The 20,832-nt window shown below is 39.1% G+C and overlaps 1 protein-coding gene across 1 annotated transcript in view; it reads right to left on the bottom strand.

The window, feature by feature from the left end:
- WARS2 (tryptophanyl tRNA synthetase 2, mitochondrial) overlaps positions 1–20,832 on the bottom strand; it is a 46,969-nt gene that overhangs the window by 5,084 nt on the left and 21,053 nt on the right. The window contains 3 exon segments of the mRNA XM_075710489.1: positions 188–273; positions 2,024–2,104; positions 15,975–16,232. Of these exon segments, the coding sequence (XP_075566604.1) occupies positions 188–273; positions 2,024–2,104; positions 15,975–16,232 (425 nt within the window).

The following is a 20,832-nucleotide window of genomic DNA, read 5'->3' as shown; positions in this document are numbered from 1 at the left end:
TGCTTTCAAACCAGGCTAGATTTCAACCAGCCACTTGAGAGGTAAAAAAAGCTGTCATCCATTTCCAATCTTCTGATCTAATCACACCCAGCTCCCCCACTTAATAAGTTAGCATGTTGACCTGACGAACATTCATTCTAATGCAGCTGAACAGACATTGCCCATGGGCTCACATTCTGCCTCTTACTTGTACAGCAAAATATCTGCTGCTTGAAGCACAGGATAAGTCAACAAACCAACAGTTCCTTCATTATTCTGGCTGGCACGCTTCATCTGTTTGCAAAAGAAAAACAGAGAAAAATCACCCTTCTGGCTAACAGTATCAAAGTCCGTGATTTTAATTAATTGGAATTCCAACTGATTTGAGTAACTTACTGTGTGACTCTAGAGAAAAGTGTGCCATCTAAAATCCAGTCCTTGTGAATACAGACATGCCATTTTATGTCCTATATTTACCAATTTCCCTACACTGTTCTGGTATTGTGGTGAGGACAAAACACAGGCTTGTGTTTTCTTTCTGTTTGCAATCTTACTAACGAAAATTATTACAAATACAAAACAATCAGGTTGGGTTATTACACTTACTGATAACCCCTACTTTTTAAATAGCATTTTCAGCAGTAAATTTTTGAAACACTTTATAATAAGATATAGAAAGGCATTAATACCTGTGTTTCACAGAAAAGAAATCAAGACATAGTGATCACACACAGTCACCAGGAGAGTCAGTGACAGCTAGGAGGAGAACCCAGAACTACAGAGGCAGAGTCCAGTGTTCTCTCCATTAGTTCACACTGCTCCCAACAATCTACCCACTGTCCTGAAGCCCTGTACCGCTCTAGGATACGGACCATTTAAACCAAGATAGTCAGGCTACAGATACTCATTCTGTTCTAGCAATGGCATATCTACTTTTTGCTTTCAGCAGTTAAATACACTAAAATCCTTACAATCTTAATTATTTCATTAAGACTATTCAAATATCTTTAGGTTTTTCTCACCCTCTCATACAGATCCTGTCTTCTGCCTATATCTCTAAGTGCCTAGGGTTCAGGGGACCTAATTTGCAAAGCCTAGCACCTGTAACACCTATCTGTAGATCTGGAAAGTCAATCCAGTCAAAGCGGGATTTAAGAGCTTAACTTTGGAACCTCAGGTTTGAAAAGGTTGGCTTTAATCTATGCCATGCATTAATGCTGGTTGCTGTATTTAAGTTTTACTGTTTTTATTTAATTAAGAAGAAAAACAGGAAAAAAGAAAACATCTGGAGGTATTTAAGACTGCTCTGAACTCTGCAAGCCAAACTGCTCTTAAGATTCCGCCCCCCCTCCCCCCCCCCCTTTTTTTGATATTTCTCTCTCCTGCCTTTTGGTTTTTCTGCTTACTAAATGCCAAAACACAATACAAGGAAATTAAATCAAGAATTCAGTTGATGCAGTCATGCTGATGCAGTACCAAGATAAAGAAGATGAACACTTGAAACTTGTAAAAGCAAACATTTAAGGTCCATTATCACTCAGCACATTTTTAATATTTATAATTTCTACACTCCTCTTCCAACATATGCTTCTTTTGTACTCTCTTCCATAAAACCTACAGAACAGCCACTCTTCATCATGGAAAAAGAAAAGCTGTTTATGGAACTCCTTAATCAGCAAGGCTCAAGGTTTCCACTGCAGTATCTTGTAGTTGTTTTGCATTATTAAACAAGCATTGAAATAACTCCAAGCATGCTAGCAAAATCAGTTTTAACAACGCTAAACAACCCTCTTATTTAGTACAGTTTCTGCAAGTTTCTGCCAAAAATATTATCCTGCAGCTTCCGGCAGGAAAACATTCACTGAAAGCAACAGACCTGGAAAGACACATTTTCCTCCTTCCACCATAGGACTAGAGAATTACTTAAACCTAAAGCAAGGATAACCAATGTACAGTTGGCACTTCACTGATAACAAGTATTTCAAGGACAGCAGTTCTACTGAATTCCCACACATCTCTTTTCAACTTATGAAACTGTCCATACCTTCCATTGGGGCAAGCGTAGCAGACGTGGCACGTTAGTTAAGCACCCAAGAATCCAGGCAAGTTCTGCATGCTCAGAAACCTGAAAGTACAAAGTCAGAATCTATTTTAATCTTCTGCATTTATATGCATATTTTCTCAAATTCAGTACAGATAAATAGTATCAGAGATTAGAAAACCATTTATTTTTATCTATTATTTTTTCAGTAAGGTCAAGTGACAAGCTAATGGAAAGTTTCGGACACCGCATGGATTGAATGCACTACACTCAAGCAGCATAGCAAGGTTCTTGATCCTACCCATTCATATTCTAAAAAAGAAAGAAAATGCTTTAGCAGTAACAGAGTTGAACACACATGTAAACTAACCAACTGCTGGCCACTGTGTCACAGCCTCCCCACGCTTTGAGATAATAACTTAATAGTTACAAAACCTCCTTGCCTTTCTCATTTCCAGTGCCAATAAGTTACCCAAGCTTCATTTCTTCTGCATCAGGGCCCTGAATGCACTAATTTCCCTTAATTGTCTTCACCAGTCTCACCTGAGCCCTCCACCCATACGCGCTGCCCATGGTCCCAGGAGCTCCATTTAAGCTCCGGCCAGACTGCCCCTAGTCCTTGCCTGAGCTACACTATACTGCAGCATGTCTGGCAGTATAATAACCACAGGTCCTTCACAGAAGCCTGAGCTAATGGCCAGGGAACAAGAGCAGTTGTGCCGCTCCACGAGGCTGTGGCTGCAGACAGCCACAAGCCAGGCAGGAACAGTTACCTCCCTGACCAGGACAATGTTCTGCAGTATTTAATCAGGGCAGGGGTGGTGACAGTGAGAGTCTGGCAATCATCAGATATAGCAAGGTAATTAGTCACATCTGAGGTCAATCCAGGAAGTCCAGTGAGAAAACTGGGGTAGCAGGGACAGGGTTGAGCACAGGTACACTGTGATGTAGGTCAAGTGAAGACTGGGGGCCTGAGCCTGAGCTTAAGTGGAGCTCCTGGGGCACTGCGCAGAAGGTGCATGGGTAGAGGGTCCAAGTGAGGCTTGTCAGGGCTTTGAGTGCACCAACAGGTCTTAATGACCCTGACCTGTCTGCAACGCAGAGATAATAGCTGAAGTCAAACTACAGTACAGCCTGAATTGTGGCTTAATTTGTCCCTCAGTTCTGCAATCCTATCAAAACTAATACTGATCTGCAGGTGAAAGAGAAGGATCAGGCCTCCACATACCCTTTGCTACAAGGGTGGTGTGAAAAGATGAGAGAGGAAAAAAGATCCCATTTAAGCTCATACAACCAACTTCATTTAACATTCTGGGGAGACTGCAGCGATAGTGGAATTTTAATAGTTTCAGAAAGACATCAGAGTGATTGCCCCCCTCCTGCTAAGAGGAAGACTTTCTACAAGCAGAGACAAGAAATGTGCCATGCAACAACCTCTGTTGGATGAATGCAATGTTTAGCTTCTTTATATACACTCTTCAGCTTTTGCATTTCAAATACTCATTTTAGGATTAGTAAGAGGCAAGCATTGCTGATGCATATGCTGTTCTTTAATTTTCTTCCTGTCATTTTGTCTGTTGTTAGTGAGCTATATATATCTCTCTCAAAAGAAAAAAGGTGATCTATGTTCTCCTTTGCTTACACTTTGATTCACTCTTTTCAATATTGGCAGGTTCTGATGGTTAAGAACATGCTAACTGTTTCAAAGATGTTCAAAGGTTCATGCTTGCAACATGATGTAACCACCCAGATGGAAGGCAGTAAAAAGTCTTTGTTAACAAGTAAGAATTACTAGCATTGTTAATTAATTTTTAAAATTAAGGCAATTCCTTTGTTGTCACATTTTAAATGTAGTAATTTCCTAGCTGGCAGTCATTAGACTATTTTGGTTGTCAATGTTGTATAGAAGTATCTGACCTCAAGACAATAGCTCAGCAGTTAGAGATATGAAACATTCCAGGTTGATTCTCTTTCCCATCTTTCTGCCTTTCCCAGTTTTTTTTCTTTTTTCTTTTAATTTCCTCCTGCTTATTTGACCTGCAATCTTCTGTGCATAAGACAAAGTGCAGCAAGATGCACCAAATGTACCTTCTGCAGGATACAAAGAGTAAACTGAACGTTATAGAAAATACTAAGCTCAAGACCCCTATTTCATTTAGAAAGAATCACCATCTGGTTCAAAGCAGTCTCTCATTTCTTTCTTCTAGTCACGGATAGAGAGGAGATGGTGCTCTGTTGCACTTGTGTTGACAAGGACTCCCTTTAAAAGCTATGCAGTCATTGATCCAGCTCTGTCAGACACTGCTTCCACAGCCAAGACTGCACGTGTGTTTCATTGCATCAGTGGCTTTGACATTACATCAGTTACCAAAACACCAAGTGATCTAAACAGCATTTGCTGAGTTGAATCTGCAGTTCTGGGTCCTAGCAAGTTATACTCACCTCTAATCTCCAAACACACACAGTCCTTTCCTAAGTAAGGCTAGAGTGCTGAATACTGTGAAGAAAAAGCCTGATAAAAGAGGGAGAAAATATAAAAAAGTGCACAGAAGGGTAGAGATTTCAGTTGGAAAAAATCTCAGTACTGGAGCCTAATGAGTTAACATTCATCACCCAAATTGCAGTAACTGATTGTATGTTGGCCTGTGAATCAGGAGGTACTAGGCTTAAACCACAAATCATTTGTCAGACTAAATAATGGTTTAAGCTACTGTGTTTTACTTGGCAAAAGGGGCAGGTAATTGCTGCATTTGGTCGGTCACCGTGCATCAGCTCAAATGTAGTTACTCATTAAACTACAGTACTCTATCACTTTGACTGGATAACTTTGGATACAAAGAAACCGGAAGAAGTGAGTATGTATATGATACCAGTAAAAAAGGCCCAGTCTACTCTTCCTTTCTGGCACTGAGCAATACCAATGCATCACAATTAGGAGAAGCCATTCTCTCGGACAAACTCAGCCAGCCTCTTGCCCCAAGTCCATTTAAAATTCTGAGCAAACGTCCTCATTAAACAACCAAAATGTAAGAACATAAGAAATAATATTGTACTGGATCACAACAGAGGTACCGGTAGCCTAGCATTCCATTTCCAGGAACAGCAACAAGAGATGGCATTTAGGAGAGCATGTGAGCCTATTGCTTCCTACAGTATCTTCCCCTCATACTTCTCCAGCATCCATAATTGTTGTACTAGGGAATATCAGAAGGTATTATTCCTGGCCCAGTCCTGTTAGTATCCATGTTCCCCATGAACGTGTCTAATCCCTTTCTGAACCTGCTGATACTGCTCACTTCACAACCACTTGCAGCAACAAGCTCCAGAGGTTCAAACCTGATAGGTAAAGTACTTTCATTTATCCTCTAAACTCTTTCTTTACTAGTTTTGAATGCCACCTGTTTCTTGTATTGCACAATTCGGTGAACAATTCCACATTCAATTTATCCAGTGCTTTTCTGATTTTGTAAACTTTGATTGCATCTACACCTCAGCCTTCTCCTCTTCAAATTGAAGCATCCCAGACTTCTAATTTTTTTCCTTTTAAGGCAGCTACTCTAGCCCCTGTAGCATTAATTCCCCTTCTTTGTATCATCTCTAATTCACTACTTCCTTCCTGAGATGCAGACACTAAAGCTCTACCCAATATTCAAGATATGGACACACTAAGGTTTTGTATAGTGACAAAACATCACCTCTGTCGTGTTCTCAATACCCTTCCTGGTGATACGGTGATGATGACATATTGTTAGCTTTTTTGAAAATTACTTGTGATGAGCCAATGATTTCAGAGAACTGCCAATGACGACTACAAGACTTTTCTCCTGAGTTGTGACTCAGCTCAATACCGTGTAAAGAAGGTTTAGATTACTTTTACCTAGATGCTTTATTTTGCATATAAAGCTCTTCTACCACTAATTTGCCTACCCACTGTTTTACAAATCCTTACGCTTCCTCCAATACATTTTTTTTTTAAATGAGAATTGATAGCGAACCTTGTCAAAAGCTTTTCAAAAAATTAAAATCCATTATGTTCCTGGGATGCCCTTTATCCACATGCTTACTGACACCCTCATACAGTCCAGCAGTTTAGTGAAACAAGATCTCCCTTTAAAGAAACCATAGTGACTCTCTGAAGAGACTGTTTACTCATTCACTCAGCATCCTGTTCTTTGTTGAATGCTCTACCATCCCCGGTAAGACAAAAGTCAAAATCATCAGTTTGTAGTTTCCCTGGTCCCATTTAGAGCTCTGCTTTGTACTGCCAACATGACTTCAATCTACTATTCCTCTGGCACAGTGACCATTAATGGTGGCTGACTGACCATTAATGGTGGCAGACTGCACACCTTGGCCACCAGTTCTGCCATTTCACACCTGAGTTTTTTTCAGACTCCCAGCTGAATGCCATCTGGTGTCTAAACTGTCTATCTTTACCTAATAGTTTCTGTAAATTTACAATAAACTGACTTAGCTCTTCTGATCTGCTGCTACAAAATGCATAAAGTGGCAACCTTCCCAATACCTTCAGCAGCGAAGTCCTATACCAAGAACTGAGCCTTGCTCTTTGGGCCTTATCAACCCTGAGTGTCTCCTGTACTTTGAGCTCATTGATCCCCCAAATGACCTCCTGTTTTTGATGCAAGACTGCTTAGTTATCAGCTTAAGAATCCTCTGCAGGGTGCTCCTCAAATTCTTTTTTAGGCCCCTTAATTTTTTGTTTAAAAAAGGGGACTTGCCAATTTTTTATGCTTTCTTGTTCTTCTAATTTGGGGAAGTTTCCCTTCTGAAAATCTTATCTTTTCCTGTGATTGCATCCTAACTTACGGAATCATGGAAAGGGATTTGCTGGACCAATGTTTTCTTCATGAGTGGTGTCATACATTTAACTGCTGTTTTTTTGTTTGTTTGGTTGGGGTTTTTTTTGTGTTTTTTTTTTTTTTTTTTTTTAAATACATTTGTTTCTTTAAAACATGACCTCCAGGATAGTTGTAGCTTTCTTGCTTTTTGTTTATTTATGACAATTGGACTTCATTTTCACCTAGCTCCCCTTCTTGAAATAGAACATTCACGTACTTTGGTCTGCTCTCTCCAGCTACAATACTGAATATAATGAGGTTGCTACTACTGAGAGCCTTCCACTAAAACATCCTGAGCTAGGTCCTGTGCACCACCCAAAGCAAATGTAGAATGGCATAATTTCTAACAGACTGTAAAACTAGGAAGCATAATTTATTGCATCCAAAAATTTTATCTGTATGTCTAATCCTGATAAAGCTGATATGCTGATAGCTGAAGTGTAATACTATTGCTTCCTATACTAAATTTGCAGCTTCTCTCATCTCACTTAACATCTCCTGATCACTATCATCATCTTGATTGGTGGGTCAGTAGTAGAATCCCAGTAACACATTTTCTGTTAGATTCTGGTATCTTCAGCCACATGGATTTTTATTTGCCCCTGGTATTATGGAGAGAGGTAACCCTTCCAGTAAATTCAAACAATGAAATGAAACAGAGAAAAGGCATCTCATCTTTGTATCAACCTGTCAAATGGTTTTCAGTTGCTTCCTATTCTGTTAGGTAGCATTTATCATGCCATTGCAAGGAGGACCTTTGTCAAAGAAGCATCACTTTTCACACAATTTTCATTAAAAAGACTAGGACTGTCAGAGAGGTCTTCTGCTTGCCTCTTTTTTTTTTTTTAAAGGAGTTGATGCAAAATCTAACTACAACTCTAGGAAAGAAAAGTATATAGAGTTCCAATCAATTAAGGTTATTGTGTGTATACTTGAACCAGTAAAGAACTTAATTTGATTTGTATTTTAAAATCTGACAACAGAAGTACCCTCTGGAGCTACAAAATACTTCAGGAACACCCCACCTTCCCGAAAGAGAACAGATAATAATAAGCTTAGCTGTTCTCCAATGAAGACATCAGTTTCTCAGCAGTGCTCTCTCTCCCCCAAATACCCCAGTATAAAAATACTACAAAACGCAGAAAAACAGAATTACATCTCCAACAAACAAAACTCACAACAGTGATGGTTCCTGAACTGTATGTCAAACCAACTTCCAAAATGTCACAGTTATTGGTAACTCTGAAAAACAGCTATCTAATCCATTAAATCCTTCATGCCAACTCCAGCTACTTTTGTGTCCTCAAAGAGTATAACAGCCTGTTTTCAATACAAACATTATTTTCTCAGGAAATATTTCTTGCAGCTTAGCTGAAAACATTTGGAGGACTAACAGTCTTGTAAGTCCTCTATTTATTGTTTCCTTTACAAAGCCAATTATTTCCCACTTAGCAGTTTTCACAAAAAAAGCTTAACCAGATCCATACAGTGAACCCCTCTTTTTAGACAGCATAAATCATACGCTTTGCTTTTCTGAGTACATACATCAAGTTTCTATCTTTTTTCCTGCCCTGTGCTCTCTCCCACTTTAACATAGTTTTCTTTCCTAATCTGTTACAAGTCTGTAAAAAACATCAACATTTCTCAAAGGGTCGAGATGGTCATCTCTCTGCTATTACCAGTGACACATTTCCTCCTTCGGTTTCCATTGCATTAAGCATCCCCCACAACCCGGCTTACTAATCGCTAATCAAAGAGTTACTTCCAGAACAAACTAACAAACTACTTGCATTCCTTCCTTGTGGCCGACAAGCCTGAGTCTGCATAGTCAGATTCCTTTTACTTCTTTTTTTTTTTTAAGCACACTTATTTATCAGAGGTGACCACTTCCAAGTAATAATGAGCAGTTATCTAGATGGCACATCTCTGTTTCTTCACCTGGCTGAGTGCCCAGCTCCTCCCTCTTTACAGACAAATAGCTTCCTAATTGTTCACTTGTGCGGCCATTTGATGTTATTAAACTCAGATCACACTATTTACTTGGATCATCTCTGGGGCTTTATATGCTGAAGTACAACCTCAGGGCTTCTCCCTGCACATCTATCACTTTGTCCTTGATCCTAGCTATTCCCTACCAAGTTATTGCTGCTATCCCCTGGTCACAGCCACAGCTGATGACATATACATGGAAAACCAATAGCTACTTTTAGTCCGAGTAATTCTAGATGACTTCTCATGCTGAGACATACAGCTGAAGAGGACAGCAAGCAATGAGATGCAAGAACAATAACAGAGGGAAAGGCATGGATACTGTGAGCAGATCTGAAAGCAGGAAAACCAGCAACACTGGAACTCAGCTTTCTGAGGCTTATTATACAAAGTTGTGTGTTGGCAGCTGAAGTGGCTTCCTGCAAAGACAGATAGAGTGTTTCATTTTCAAGAAGGATTTCCTCAAGTTGCAACCTACAGCCCTTCTCTGTAAGGGACCGAAATTTGCTGCATATCTGTTACGTGGAAACACCTTCCCCTCAGCAGTGTAACCTCATTAAGGGCTACATTTTAAATGAGCAATAAATTTCAAAGATTTGATTTGGACAGTGTAAAGGACAAAAAAACAGGTCTGTGGAGGTAATTTGGATAGCTATGTACTAAAAGAAATCTGAACAGAGGAGGGAGAGTGTCCTAAATTTCAAAAGAAATGAAACATTTTTTTAGGATTTTTATCTCTCCTAGAAGTACCAAGTTAGTGCTTCCAAAAAAATTAAGAGGCCTTTTAGAAGAAAGTGCTGCTTACATTTATTTTTCTTGAGTAAGAGGTAAGATTTTATTAATGTCTACGGTTGCAAACAATATGTTCAAGATACTTGGTAACGCATCTCTATCTTATACATCTAGAGAGAATAACAGGACCATAAACAAGACAAATTAGACTGCTCTTGAATCAAATGCTGGCAGCAACTGAACACCCAGTGACATACTTTTATGCCAGAAAATTTGACATAGTATCTGAAATTTCTGCTCAAAGAAATAATTCAAGTGTAGGTGGAATATGTTCATGGTTACAAAGGCAACATCTGATTTAAAGAACATGTTAAGCAATGTATTGAATTGGGGGGTGATTATCTAGCTATCATTGGTAAATCTATCAGTATTTACAGTTTTACTATTAGGTTCAAACAATTTAATAACTTATCCTTGTTTATATTTGGCTAAAACTTACAGAAATAAGATCTGTCTCTCCTTTCCGAAGAGCCTGACCAAGAATACACCTACTGGAATCAGATTAGACTGGTTATAAACCCAGATAAGCACAGTAATTTGGCCCAGGCACCCTTTTCCCTCCCTTTATTCATTATGAAATTAACTTATTTTCAGAAACATTGCCCTAGTCTAACCCACAAAACTGTTTGAGTAATTAGCTTGGTGTATCCAGAAGACTGGTGGAGAGAGGAAAATATAACAGCTACATAATAGTTTGAAATAAACCAGGTAAATTAAGGAAGAAAGAAAACAAAAAAGGAATTCTACTGAACCATGACTTTTCTTCCCACTGAGCTCTAGTTATGTCTAGCCCAGTCCTATGGGGAGAAAACAGAGGGATGAGAGAAGCAGAATAATTTTCTAAATTAAATAGTCACATACTTCCTCTTATGACAGGAAGTTTTCAATGGACCATGCTAAATTAATGTACTTAAATGAATTTATAAGCTATGATGCAATGGAAGCTTTTAAGCTCCTCTGAAAATTGGACAAGAAGTGGCATGAATCCATTCAAACTCTGCCCACAAAACAAAGCAGCTGGATATTTCTGGAAAATAATAGGAGTGAAACAGTTAGTGCACACATTTAAATTGTTGTATTTCGGCTTTTGGAGTTAAGGCTAAGACAAATTGGCAAATTCCCACCTCCCAGAGTTACTGCTTCAGTTTACTTGCACACTGCAAGAATACTGCAGCTGATTGTACTCAAAAAATAAATCACCCCATCCAGAAGGCTGAAAACTACAGTCTTCTGCCCAGAAACTGAATGTTATGTTGTCCAGACACTCACAGGACTCAGAGAAGTGTTAGTGCAGCATATCAACCACTGCCTGCTGAATCAACTCTGATGGAATTTTAGTTTCTCTTGGGACATTTAGCATGTGTCTGCTACAATAGGTAGGTGGACAGGAAGAACAGCCTGAGACCACATACAAGCAACAGCAGTTTCTAAAATTGTTTTGACTGTGAAGCAGATGAGATACAAGATGGTTATGGGTAAGAACTGAAATGTGTATTGTACCCACCAGGAATTAGAGAAAATGGTTTATACCATATAAGCTTACCATGTGTGCAGACTGCTTACTGTCTTCCTTATTCCTGCCCCCTCCCCCTGGAGTCCTCTTTGTTTTTAATAAAACATTCTAAGTTTTATGAAAGACGACTGTTACAGCTTTTATCAGTTATGGTACAATTTAAGGAATATATTTGCTCTTTCTTCAAGTATTCTGAGGATACGTTGTATAAGTCATTATTCTGTTACTTCTCTTTTATGCCTGGTAGGCAAAGGCAGCCACTCAAAGCGTATCTTGACATTATTTTCTCTAAGAGCAAAGAGTGTTTCATATATTGTGCAGCTGTGCTCCAAATAAAAATGCATAATTTTGAAATATGCATTTATTTTTATTCTTAGAGAATTTGTCAATCTTCTATGACTTGTCTTCCTACTTAAGAAAATTTAATTAATCAAGCTGTAATGAAAGAGCTTCTCTCACTGGGAGGCCATGCTGGTGTCCAACAAGTTCCACAATTGTGTTTTCCTAGATACTCTAATTAAATGTGCTTGTTTATAACCCTTCACAGACAATACAGTTCCAAACACTACCCTAAGTATTCATCATCATCCTTCTTGCTTCTAAATATTTTCAAGTTATCATCACTGGCTCTTTGTAGCCACTACTTCCCTAAGCTGGAGTTCAAGTTTGTATATGGTAATATAAGTGTGGGAGGTATTTGGTGAACTGCTATGTATGGACACCAAATATACAGCTAGCCATTAACATTTACATATGTTATAAAAACCTACAATTTACAAATGGTACATTCTGAAGCATACGAACCTAGTTTTCATCAAACTAGCACTTTCCATTTATAGGTAACTTAGCTGTGTACTTGATACCTAAGAACAGAGGCCATATAGCCTCTAAGCAATACAATAAAAATCAGTGTATGCAAAATTCCTCTCATTTTTATTTAATTTTACTTGCAAGGCAAAGACATCCCTGAAATCAGTTCTGGGACTCCAAGACAACTTCACCTGTATCCTTATCTTAGCAGCACCTTGTGTATCTAGTGTAAACATGAGAGGTATCTGTTCTCACCACGCTTTTCCCCAGCAGTCCATCTGTGATTAGTATTGTTCAGCCTTTTGTCTCTTGCTTGTATTGGACAGGATGATAAAACGTGGGAACACTCTGGAGTCAGGTATTTCAGATAGCTCTGGATTAGAGATATGATCTGCATAAACCCTACTGTAAATAAAGCCTACTCACAGTGAAACCCTTACCAAATGCACATGCCTTTTGAGAAACAAAGTAATCAATATTTTTTTCACATATGGCAAACATATTCCAGAGAAGCAATACAAGCAGCAACAGAAATAAATAAATAAAGAAAGAACAGAAAGACTAAGCCAAACAAATAAACAGACACACCCCCCCCCTTCAGCAATTCTAGACCATTCTTGCCCCAGTTAACCCAGAGGAAGTAAGAGGACACAGGAACATTTACAGTAGTGACTGCATGAGCAATTCCCTTAATGGGAGCTGACCATTACTAGCATACTTGTGCAGTGCAAGAATTTCATTCTGCTATATACTGCCACAGAATAAGGGTGCTACCAGTCATTAGTTGTAGCTGGGTTTGGTCATTGAAACCAAAAGCTCTTATTTCACAATAATTTCACCGCATGATGTTTGTTTAAAAAAAATTAACCAAAGTGTTAATCAGAAGTAAAGGCAGTAGCACTTCTGTGATCTATAGATTTGGTAATTTTCAAGATACAACTGAAGATACAGCAATAATTGTAGCACATTAATCTACTGAGAACTCTCTCATTTATGAGTTTGAGCTGGTATTGAAAAGACAAAGATACTTTGCCCATAATGAAATACATAAACCAGTTCTCTATTTGCAGCTGGATTTTCACTGCTTTCCTGATGACCTCTGGAAGTACAACCTATTTCAGTATACAATTCGTTTTGGTCACTTTGTTTTACACCTCAGCCAAACGTTTGTAAACAAAATTGTGGCTTTTTAGACCACCCTTGGAGACTGCTACAGTGGCTGAAAAGGAGAGGCCAGCTCCTTTTTTGAAAGCTGAGCAATTACCAATCCAAAATCAAGCAATAAACTTTCTTGATTAGCAATAGCTGCAATCCATCTTACACCTTTGTTTTTAGGAACAATCATCTTGATATTATGACATTCCATAACGTACTATTTCATTATCATACTAAAACAATAATCACATTAGCAAGGTTCCTGTCTCCTTTCCTCACATCAAGAGCTACACGCAGATATTTCTTTTAATTGCTTCCAGAGAAACGTCTGGTCCTGCCAATGCAATTGTAACAGACCATAGTGCATCTCTGGGTAAAGCTGACCACTACATAGAGCTTGAATAGACTTGTTTTTGGGAAGTCAATAAACCACTTCAGCCTGAACCATTACTGAAACAGTCTGGATTCACAAACAACTGTAATAGTCCTTTTTCTGCTTGCAGCATGACAATGAGCTTACAAAAATCTGCTAGAAATCAGCCACTTCTGAAAGTTGCATTGATACACGTGTGGTAAGTATTAGTAAAAATATGGTGCAAGACATCAGACACTAACCACAGAAAGCAAATACTTAATGGTTAATAAGAAGAAAAACCATTAGATTTGGACAGGTGAGGATACCCAGAAAAATTAAGATAAAAGGTAGTCTATTTAACAGAGGCCAGCCTAACCACCGTAACATAAACCAGAATCATCTTTGGTCAAAACTTTTGTCTGATAAAACTGAACATTTTTCAAGTCTAGCTATCCAAAGTTTTGTTGGTTGTTGACTGTATTGGTTCTGTAGAAGCATCACTTACAGTCCTTCATTTCTTGGGTCTGATACTTTCTCTTTGGGGACTCAAAGACTCAATCTCTGCATCATTATACTGTGAAAGATACAGCATGCTTTCTGTGGTTGACTGCAATGTAAGATTCTCACTGGTAATCTGCTGGCTTCGAGGGAATTCTGCGTGTTGGCTTTAGCAAGACCTGGAACAGCAGTAGTTTAGCTTTTAGACTCGTAAGGACATAAGAAAAGCAACACTGGAACAGATCAAATATCCATCTCTGACAGCAACCAACATAAAAGAGCAGAAGTACAGAAAAGTATCAATACTCTCCCAGCTGTGGTTGCAGCACTTCTTGCAGAGGTGGCACCTCAGGTATACAACAGTCCTCAACAGATTTTTCAGATTAATTTGTGGAGTCCTTTTCTGAATTCGTACACATTTCAGCGTGCACTGTATCCTGTGCCAAGGAGTTCTGTAGCCTCATTGTAGACTTCATGAAATGCAGCGTTGTTTTGCTTGTGCTGAATCTACCAGGTGTTAACTTATTTTGATACCTGTTAGTTCACGTTCTTCAGTGGATAAAACAGCAGTTCCCTATCTATGTTCTCCATTTCACTTGCAGTTTTATAAACCTTTATTCCTCTCTAACCATAACCTACAAATCATCTCTCTTCTAGGCTGAAGAGTCCTCTCTGTGTAGCTAGTCACTGATCCTGTGTTGTAACTAAATTGTTCAGTTGCCTGAAAACAAGAAAAAACAAAACTCCAGACAGGTTTTTACTGCATCACTGGCTTGTAACTCACCTTGAGATTATTCCAGATAATGTCAGCCTCAATGTGAATTAAGTCAGAGTAGAGCCAAATTAAAACCCAAGCTGGCAGCTTATTTGAAAGGATAAACAGATTTGAACAAAGGATAAATTAATTTAAACATATCTCCACTAGAATTCTTGGCTAATCTATTTAGATTTTTTTTTTTAATACAGAGGAAAATTGAAGAAGGAAGTGTATCTGTCTTCATCATTTCAATATCCACCAGGAATATGGAGCTATGATTGTCATTTGCAGTTTGACAGGAAACTCTGCCTGTAAAGAACCATGTTCAAAGGAAGAATGTAATACCATGATTTCATCTTGCACTGATAAAATTCAGACCCTGTGCACATCAACTTCGCAGTTCTGTTGCAAGTTGGACATCCGCTTAAAGATGTCTTCACGAGAGCAGAAGCTATGACACATCTGCCTCTGTAAGAAATTACAGAAGTTTGCCAATTTAGCATCAGTTACAGAAAGTTAATCAGGCAAGAAACTAAGTTGTGTTTCAGGAAAATGCAGCATGCAATGGACTAGGCTGACACATGCCAAGTACGAAGGTAAGCCCCATATCCCCTGGGGTGGACAGGAGAAGCAGCAAATATTTCACATACAAATTATCAGATCAGGTGGAAAAAGGTGCATATGAAGAGGAAGTTATAGCAAAGAAGGAAAAAAAAAATCTCAGAGAAGATGGAACTCACTCGTGATTACGATGGAACAGACCCAAAATTTACTATGCCAATAACCTGTTGGAGATGTTGTGCAGCTGGCAGATTAAGTGGTAAGTGCTGATATAAAACCATAGAAACATGTTTTACTTGCCTTACAGTTGCACAGACTATGTCTGTGTATTTAGGCATTAACCTTTTGTGACTAAAGTGAGATTTACTGAGCTAAATTAATACTCTCCTAACAGGTCTTTTCGGTATACTACTCATAACCCGCACAAGCTCCTCGCTCTGCTTGGGAAATTTAAAATGTACTTAACCCTATATGAACTTCTCCATCATGATTTCAGCCACTTCAAAACAGCAGCAAGGGATAAGTTTGAAATCCAACATTGCTAACATTTTCTAGGACCACTGACACAAACATGATAAAGGAGGTCAGTAATGCCATGCTCACTCATTAACATGTCCAGAAAGCCACTTAATGAGAAACAAATCTAACATAACAGGAGCACTAACCAGTGACTGTCGGAACAGGAAACACTTCTTTGGGTCAATACCACAGGCAAGGATGGCAGCAGTGGTGTCCAGTATGTTCTGGCGCAGGACAGCTGGCTCCTTGGGCATCGTGAGAGAGTGCATGTCCATGATGCTATACAGCACTGAGCTGCACTCTTCCTGCAGATTCACCCAGTTCTGAATGGCTCCGAGGTAGTTACCTAGATGAGGCGTCCCAGTTGGCTGAATACCAGAGAAAATCCGATCGACGACCATATTCTGTTACAAAGCATCGGTAAAATTAATACACGCAATTTTTTGACAGATTCTTCTATATTTTGAAGTCATTAATAAAGCCTCACTTATGCCTGTCTCTTCTCTCCTCCTGTCAGTGTATTACAATGTATAAATTACCTCAGGATTGACTAAAAAACAATTACAGTCAGTCAGTCAAAATACTCTATCTTACTGCAAAGACTGACAACTAGCATAATTTTAAGCTGTCGGACTGCATATACAAACAAACATAGCTGTAAACAAGATCAGTGAAAACTAGATCTCAGAAACCAAGTGGTAGATTCTTTCAATCTTTTTTGCACCAAAGCTGTTATGTTTCTCTTTAGTACATTATCCGCTCTGATACAGAAACTTAGGATCACAGCATAGAGAAATTAAAAAATTTTTGTTGTAGACATATGCAATATCCAAGTAGATGGCAATCTTAACTCCCATAAACATTAAAGTTTTATTTTTCTAGCTGCAAAGAACATTTTGAACAGTTCCTGAAAGAAACCTAGTCCTTGACCCAAAAGTCAAAGAATAATGAAAGAGATTATCAAAGTCCTGAAACTACCCATCCTTGCAGCAGCAGAGTTTCTAAAAGGGCTCCACAAAGAAATACTGCTATAGCTCAAGATCACACCTGGAATACTGTGGATGCATTGGTACCAGTAAAACATCAACATCTGAAAAGAGTTCACAGAGAAGCAGCAAAAAATTATTAAGAAGCTGAGGTTGCGAGCAAAGATTAAAAAGCTTAAAACATGTATAGCTTGGCTAAGTGACAGTTACCATCTTGGAAAGTTTGTTTTCCTGCATCCCAGCCCTCCATCTGACCATTTTCTCAGAGCCCCAAGCTGTCAGGATATGATCAATTACCTCCCCAACCTTTCCAAAGAATTCCACCATATTCAGAAAGTACATCAGCAATGTTTTATGTGAAAATGCTTGTTATGAGCCAAGTTGTAAGAGCATGCAAGACTGCTCAACTTATAAATGAGGGTCCCACCAACCTCAGCAGGATGTCCTAGTCAAAGCTGCACAATACAAACCCTTAGACTCTGTTGTGCAGCAGGAATATCAACTTCATTATGCCTCTGGCTGCATGATTTTTTTCCTGCTAAATTTTATAAGCAACATCTATAACAAAGTAGAGAGAATTTATTTACTGATGTAGTCTGTTTTCATTTCTGTGAATCCCTTAGAAATATATGGGGGAGAAAAAAAATACGAAGTCATAAAACTATGAAACCACACAAAATGGCAGCAAAAGTCAAGGCCAAGTACCATTATTTTTAACCATTAAAAAAAAAAAAAAAAAAAGGACTTCAAATTGACTCACTCAAAAAAAATTAATGAGAAAGTGTTTCCAAGTGGAATAGGACTTTTTTTTTTTTTTAAATATGATCCATAGTTCAGAAAAGCCTAGCCCATTTCCTTCAAAATTTGCTGAAAAATTCTCTTTGCTTTCAAAGTAAGCCTGGTTTTTCAGATCAAGACAATTTTCTTACTCAATGTTTAAGCATTTGTGCTGACAGGTAAGAGCAGGTTTGGGCTAGCAGCCATGCTAATTCCTCCTGTACACATAAATGCCTACACATTTAAGTCCAGGTGGTAACCCCCTCACCCCATCCCAAATACCTGCTTGACTTCTAGGTATATTCTTGAGTCAGTTTCTAAGTGCTCTTGGAGAACCTCCAGCACAGGAGCTGCAAGGTAGTCACTGCAATGAAAAGCACACCATTTCCTCCAACAGCAATTCTAACTTTGAGTTCTTGACCACCCATGCCTCTTTTCTCTATTGCACGAAAATGGAATTATGCTACTCAATTCCTTGTTTGCCATTTGATCCCTTGTTTTCCTAGGAACCTACATCAGAGCATTCATCACCACTCACACAAGCCCCTCACCTCCCACTAAGCTATTACCTGGCCCAAGGACTGCAGCCAGCTTTTTGTTAACACTGAGAAGGGCCAGGTGCTCACCTAGAGAAGGAGGCATACAAAATCCCAACACATGTAAATTAAATGAAGTCTTGTAGAAACTTGGGATTCACTAGGCTTCAGAGCTGTGCTTCTATTATTAAGGGCATAGAGCAGTTGATAGGCAATGCAACAGGTACTTCACAGGCATAACATTTGTCTTTTACTTCCCATGTTCCTGCTCTTCACCAAGAGAGTAAGAGCTCAAGAAGAAAACAAGGCTATGATCACTAAGATGGTGTTCTGCCCCTACAGCGATTCCACAACAGCTGGTTGTTTGTCAGAACACATTTCCTCTCCTCATCTCCCTGTCTCCCCTCACTCAGCTCAAATCCTGATACTCCTTCACACAATTATTTCTCCCCACAGTGCTTCCTGCTTTCTACTGCCCATTTATATGCCTGTTTAACCACACTTTTCTACACAGGCTATAGCTTATTACAGCCCTACTGTCCACGTTCTTATGGGTTTCATCCCTCCCATGTTCCTGTATTCTTTTCTTCCTCCACTTGTGCGTCCCCACCCTCTGCTTCCCAGAGGAGCTCTTGCATGGTACATCAAGACAGCAAGGAGGCAGAGAGTATGCCATATGGTAAGGAAGCTATTGCTGCCTTGACTCCAGTGATTTTATATAAAATATGTTTCCTACCTGCACTGTTAGAATAGCTAAGAAACTTTGTGATGTTCTAGAAGTCCACTATGGATGTGCATCAAATAAAGTATGTTAGGATGACCATGTTAAAGCACGGTGCAGAAACTTGCACATCTTTCAACTGCAGTCTAGACAAAGACAGCGTCACCTGAAATGTCTCCTGATGTTATTGCTTCTTTTCCCTGGGATCCTGAAGCCAGTGCTACTTCAGTGCAGAGACAGCTCTACCCCCTGGGGTAACTCTCTGTTATACCAGAAAGCAAGAATCTCTGTGCAGTCAGCACAGATCAGCTCACATGCCAATACCTTGACCCAAAAAGAGCTGGCACCCTGAGCCTGTGGAGAACAGTTCTGCCTACAAACCTTGTTGGTCCCCAAGTCATGCAGACTCCATTCCTTTGTAGCCACAGTCCCTGCCTCATGTGTCCCACAACATGTTCGTTATCTGCCTTCTCCCCTTCCCAGATCACTGTAGATCAAGTCACTATGAACATATGATATATTGGCAAAATTATTCCCCTAATTTGAAAATCATACACTGAAATAGATGGTACAAATGCAAATACATTTGTAGACAGTTTATTTTTCACCAAGAAAATACAAGGTATCAGTATTTCAACTTACATTATACATTCAAATTCTGTACTACCTCCAAATATTTGAAGGGTAACAATGAGCTAATTAAAGACAGGTTTATTGTAACACTACATAGGTTAGCATCTGGTAACATACTACATGTTGGAAAGAAAACACCCAAGTACAACGTAAAATGGACACAGTTTCATATAAAGAGATAACAAAGTTCTCTGTCTATCCAGTGAAGAGTATACCTGCAAAAGCAAGCATGGCACCTTTAACAGTGCTTGTACATTCAAATGGTAAACAACTACTTATAAAAGGTTTGTTCAATATATGGGCAATAAATATCAAGTTAAACATGAGAAACAAACAGTAGCAGTATTATACTGAGTCTAAGCTTGGCAATTACTTAACCTAAGTATGGAATTTACAGAAACAAGTAAATCCAATAATGAAAACTGAGCTAGGCTGGGCCTGGGTAAAGCACTAGCAAATACATTACAAAGAACAAACCCACACAGGCTCCCAGCTGAGGAACCAGTTGACTAGGAGTCTTTCATCTTTAACTCCTTTGATTCCATTTAACAACATAAAGCAGGGGATGTTACAGCAAATAGGGTGGTATGAAATATTCCATTGTGTTAGCAGATGTCTATATTAAAAAAAGTCCACACAAAACACCCCTTAAATGAATCTTGGATTTCTAGCACTAAAAATATACAGAGAACATTGCTCCTTTGGAGAGAGTTTATGTTCCCTGTTTGTTCACTCTGTGAGAAGCAGCGGGCAGCATAGCAGCATGGCAGGGGAGTTCTGCCTGGTACCATGAAATCATGGGGCTGGAATGCACTTCAATGGAGCTGTTAGGTCAGGGGATGGGAGCTGTGTGCTCGAAAGTACTGGAGTTGGAAAAGGATAAAAACAAAAGGAGTGAAGACTTCCCAATGGAGCAGAGTGAAAGCCACAAGACATGCAGCTCCAGCCCACAGGCACTCACTCATTCAGACATCTGTAGTAAGCACAGTGTGAGCCTGCTGTTTGTATGTTTAACTCTGTGTGGTGTGTGCACCTACACCAGTAGTACTGCATGTTAATCTTCACTCCAGTTAAGAGCGTGGTATCTGACAGATGTTTTAACATCTATTATTTGTTTTCTCTCAATAAGACTTCTGCATGGCAATTCCAAACACCACAGTGTATTTCTCAGCAGCATTTCTAAATGAAGCTTGGCCCAAACCCCATTAAGACTCAGGTGTTCTCTTACCTAACCTCCTTTTTCATGATGACAGGAACAACTGCTGCTCCTTATACTGAAAAATGCTCAACATCCAAACGCTCTCAAATAATCAGGAATAAGCATTACATTCTTGTTCCAGAGCAGGATGGC

This window comes from Pelecanus crispus, chromosome 1 (assembly GCF_030463565.1).
Source record: "Pelecanus crispus isolate bPelCri1 chromosome 1, bPelCri1.pri, whole genome shotgun sequence".
Lineage (NCBI taxonomy): Eukaryota > Metazoa > Chordata > Aves > Pelecaniformes > Pelecanidae > Pelecanus > Pelecanus crispus.
The sequence above is the reverse complement of the archived record's forward strand: the minus strand, read 5'-3'. Positions and strand labels throughout refer to the sequence as shown.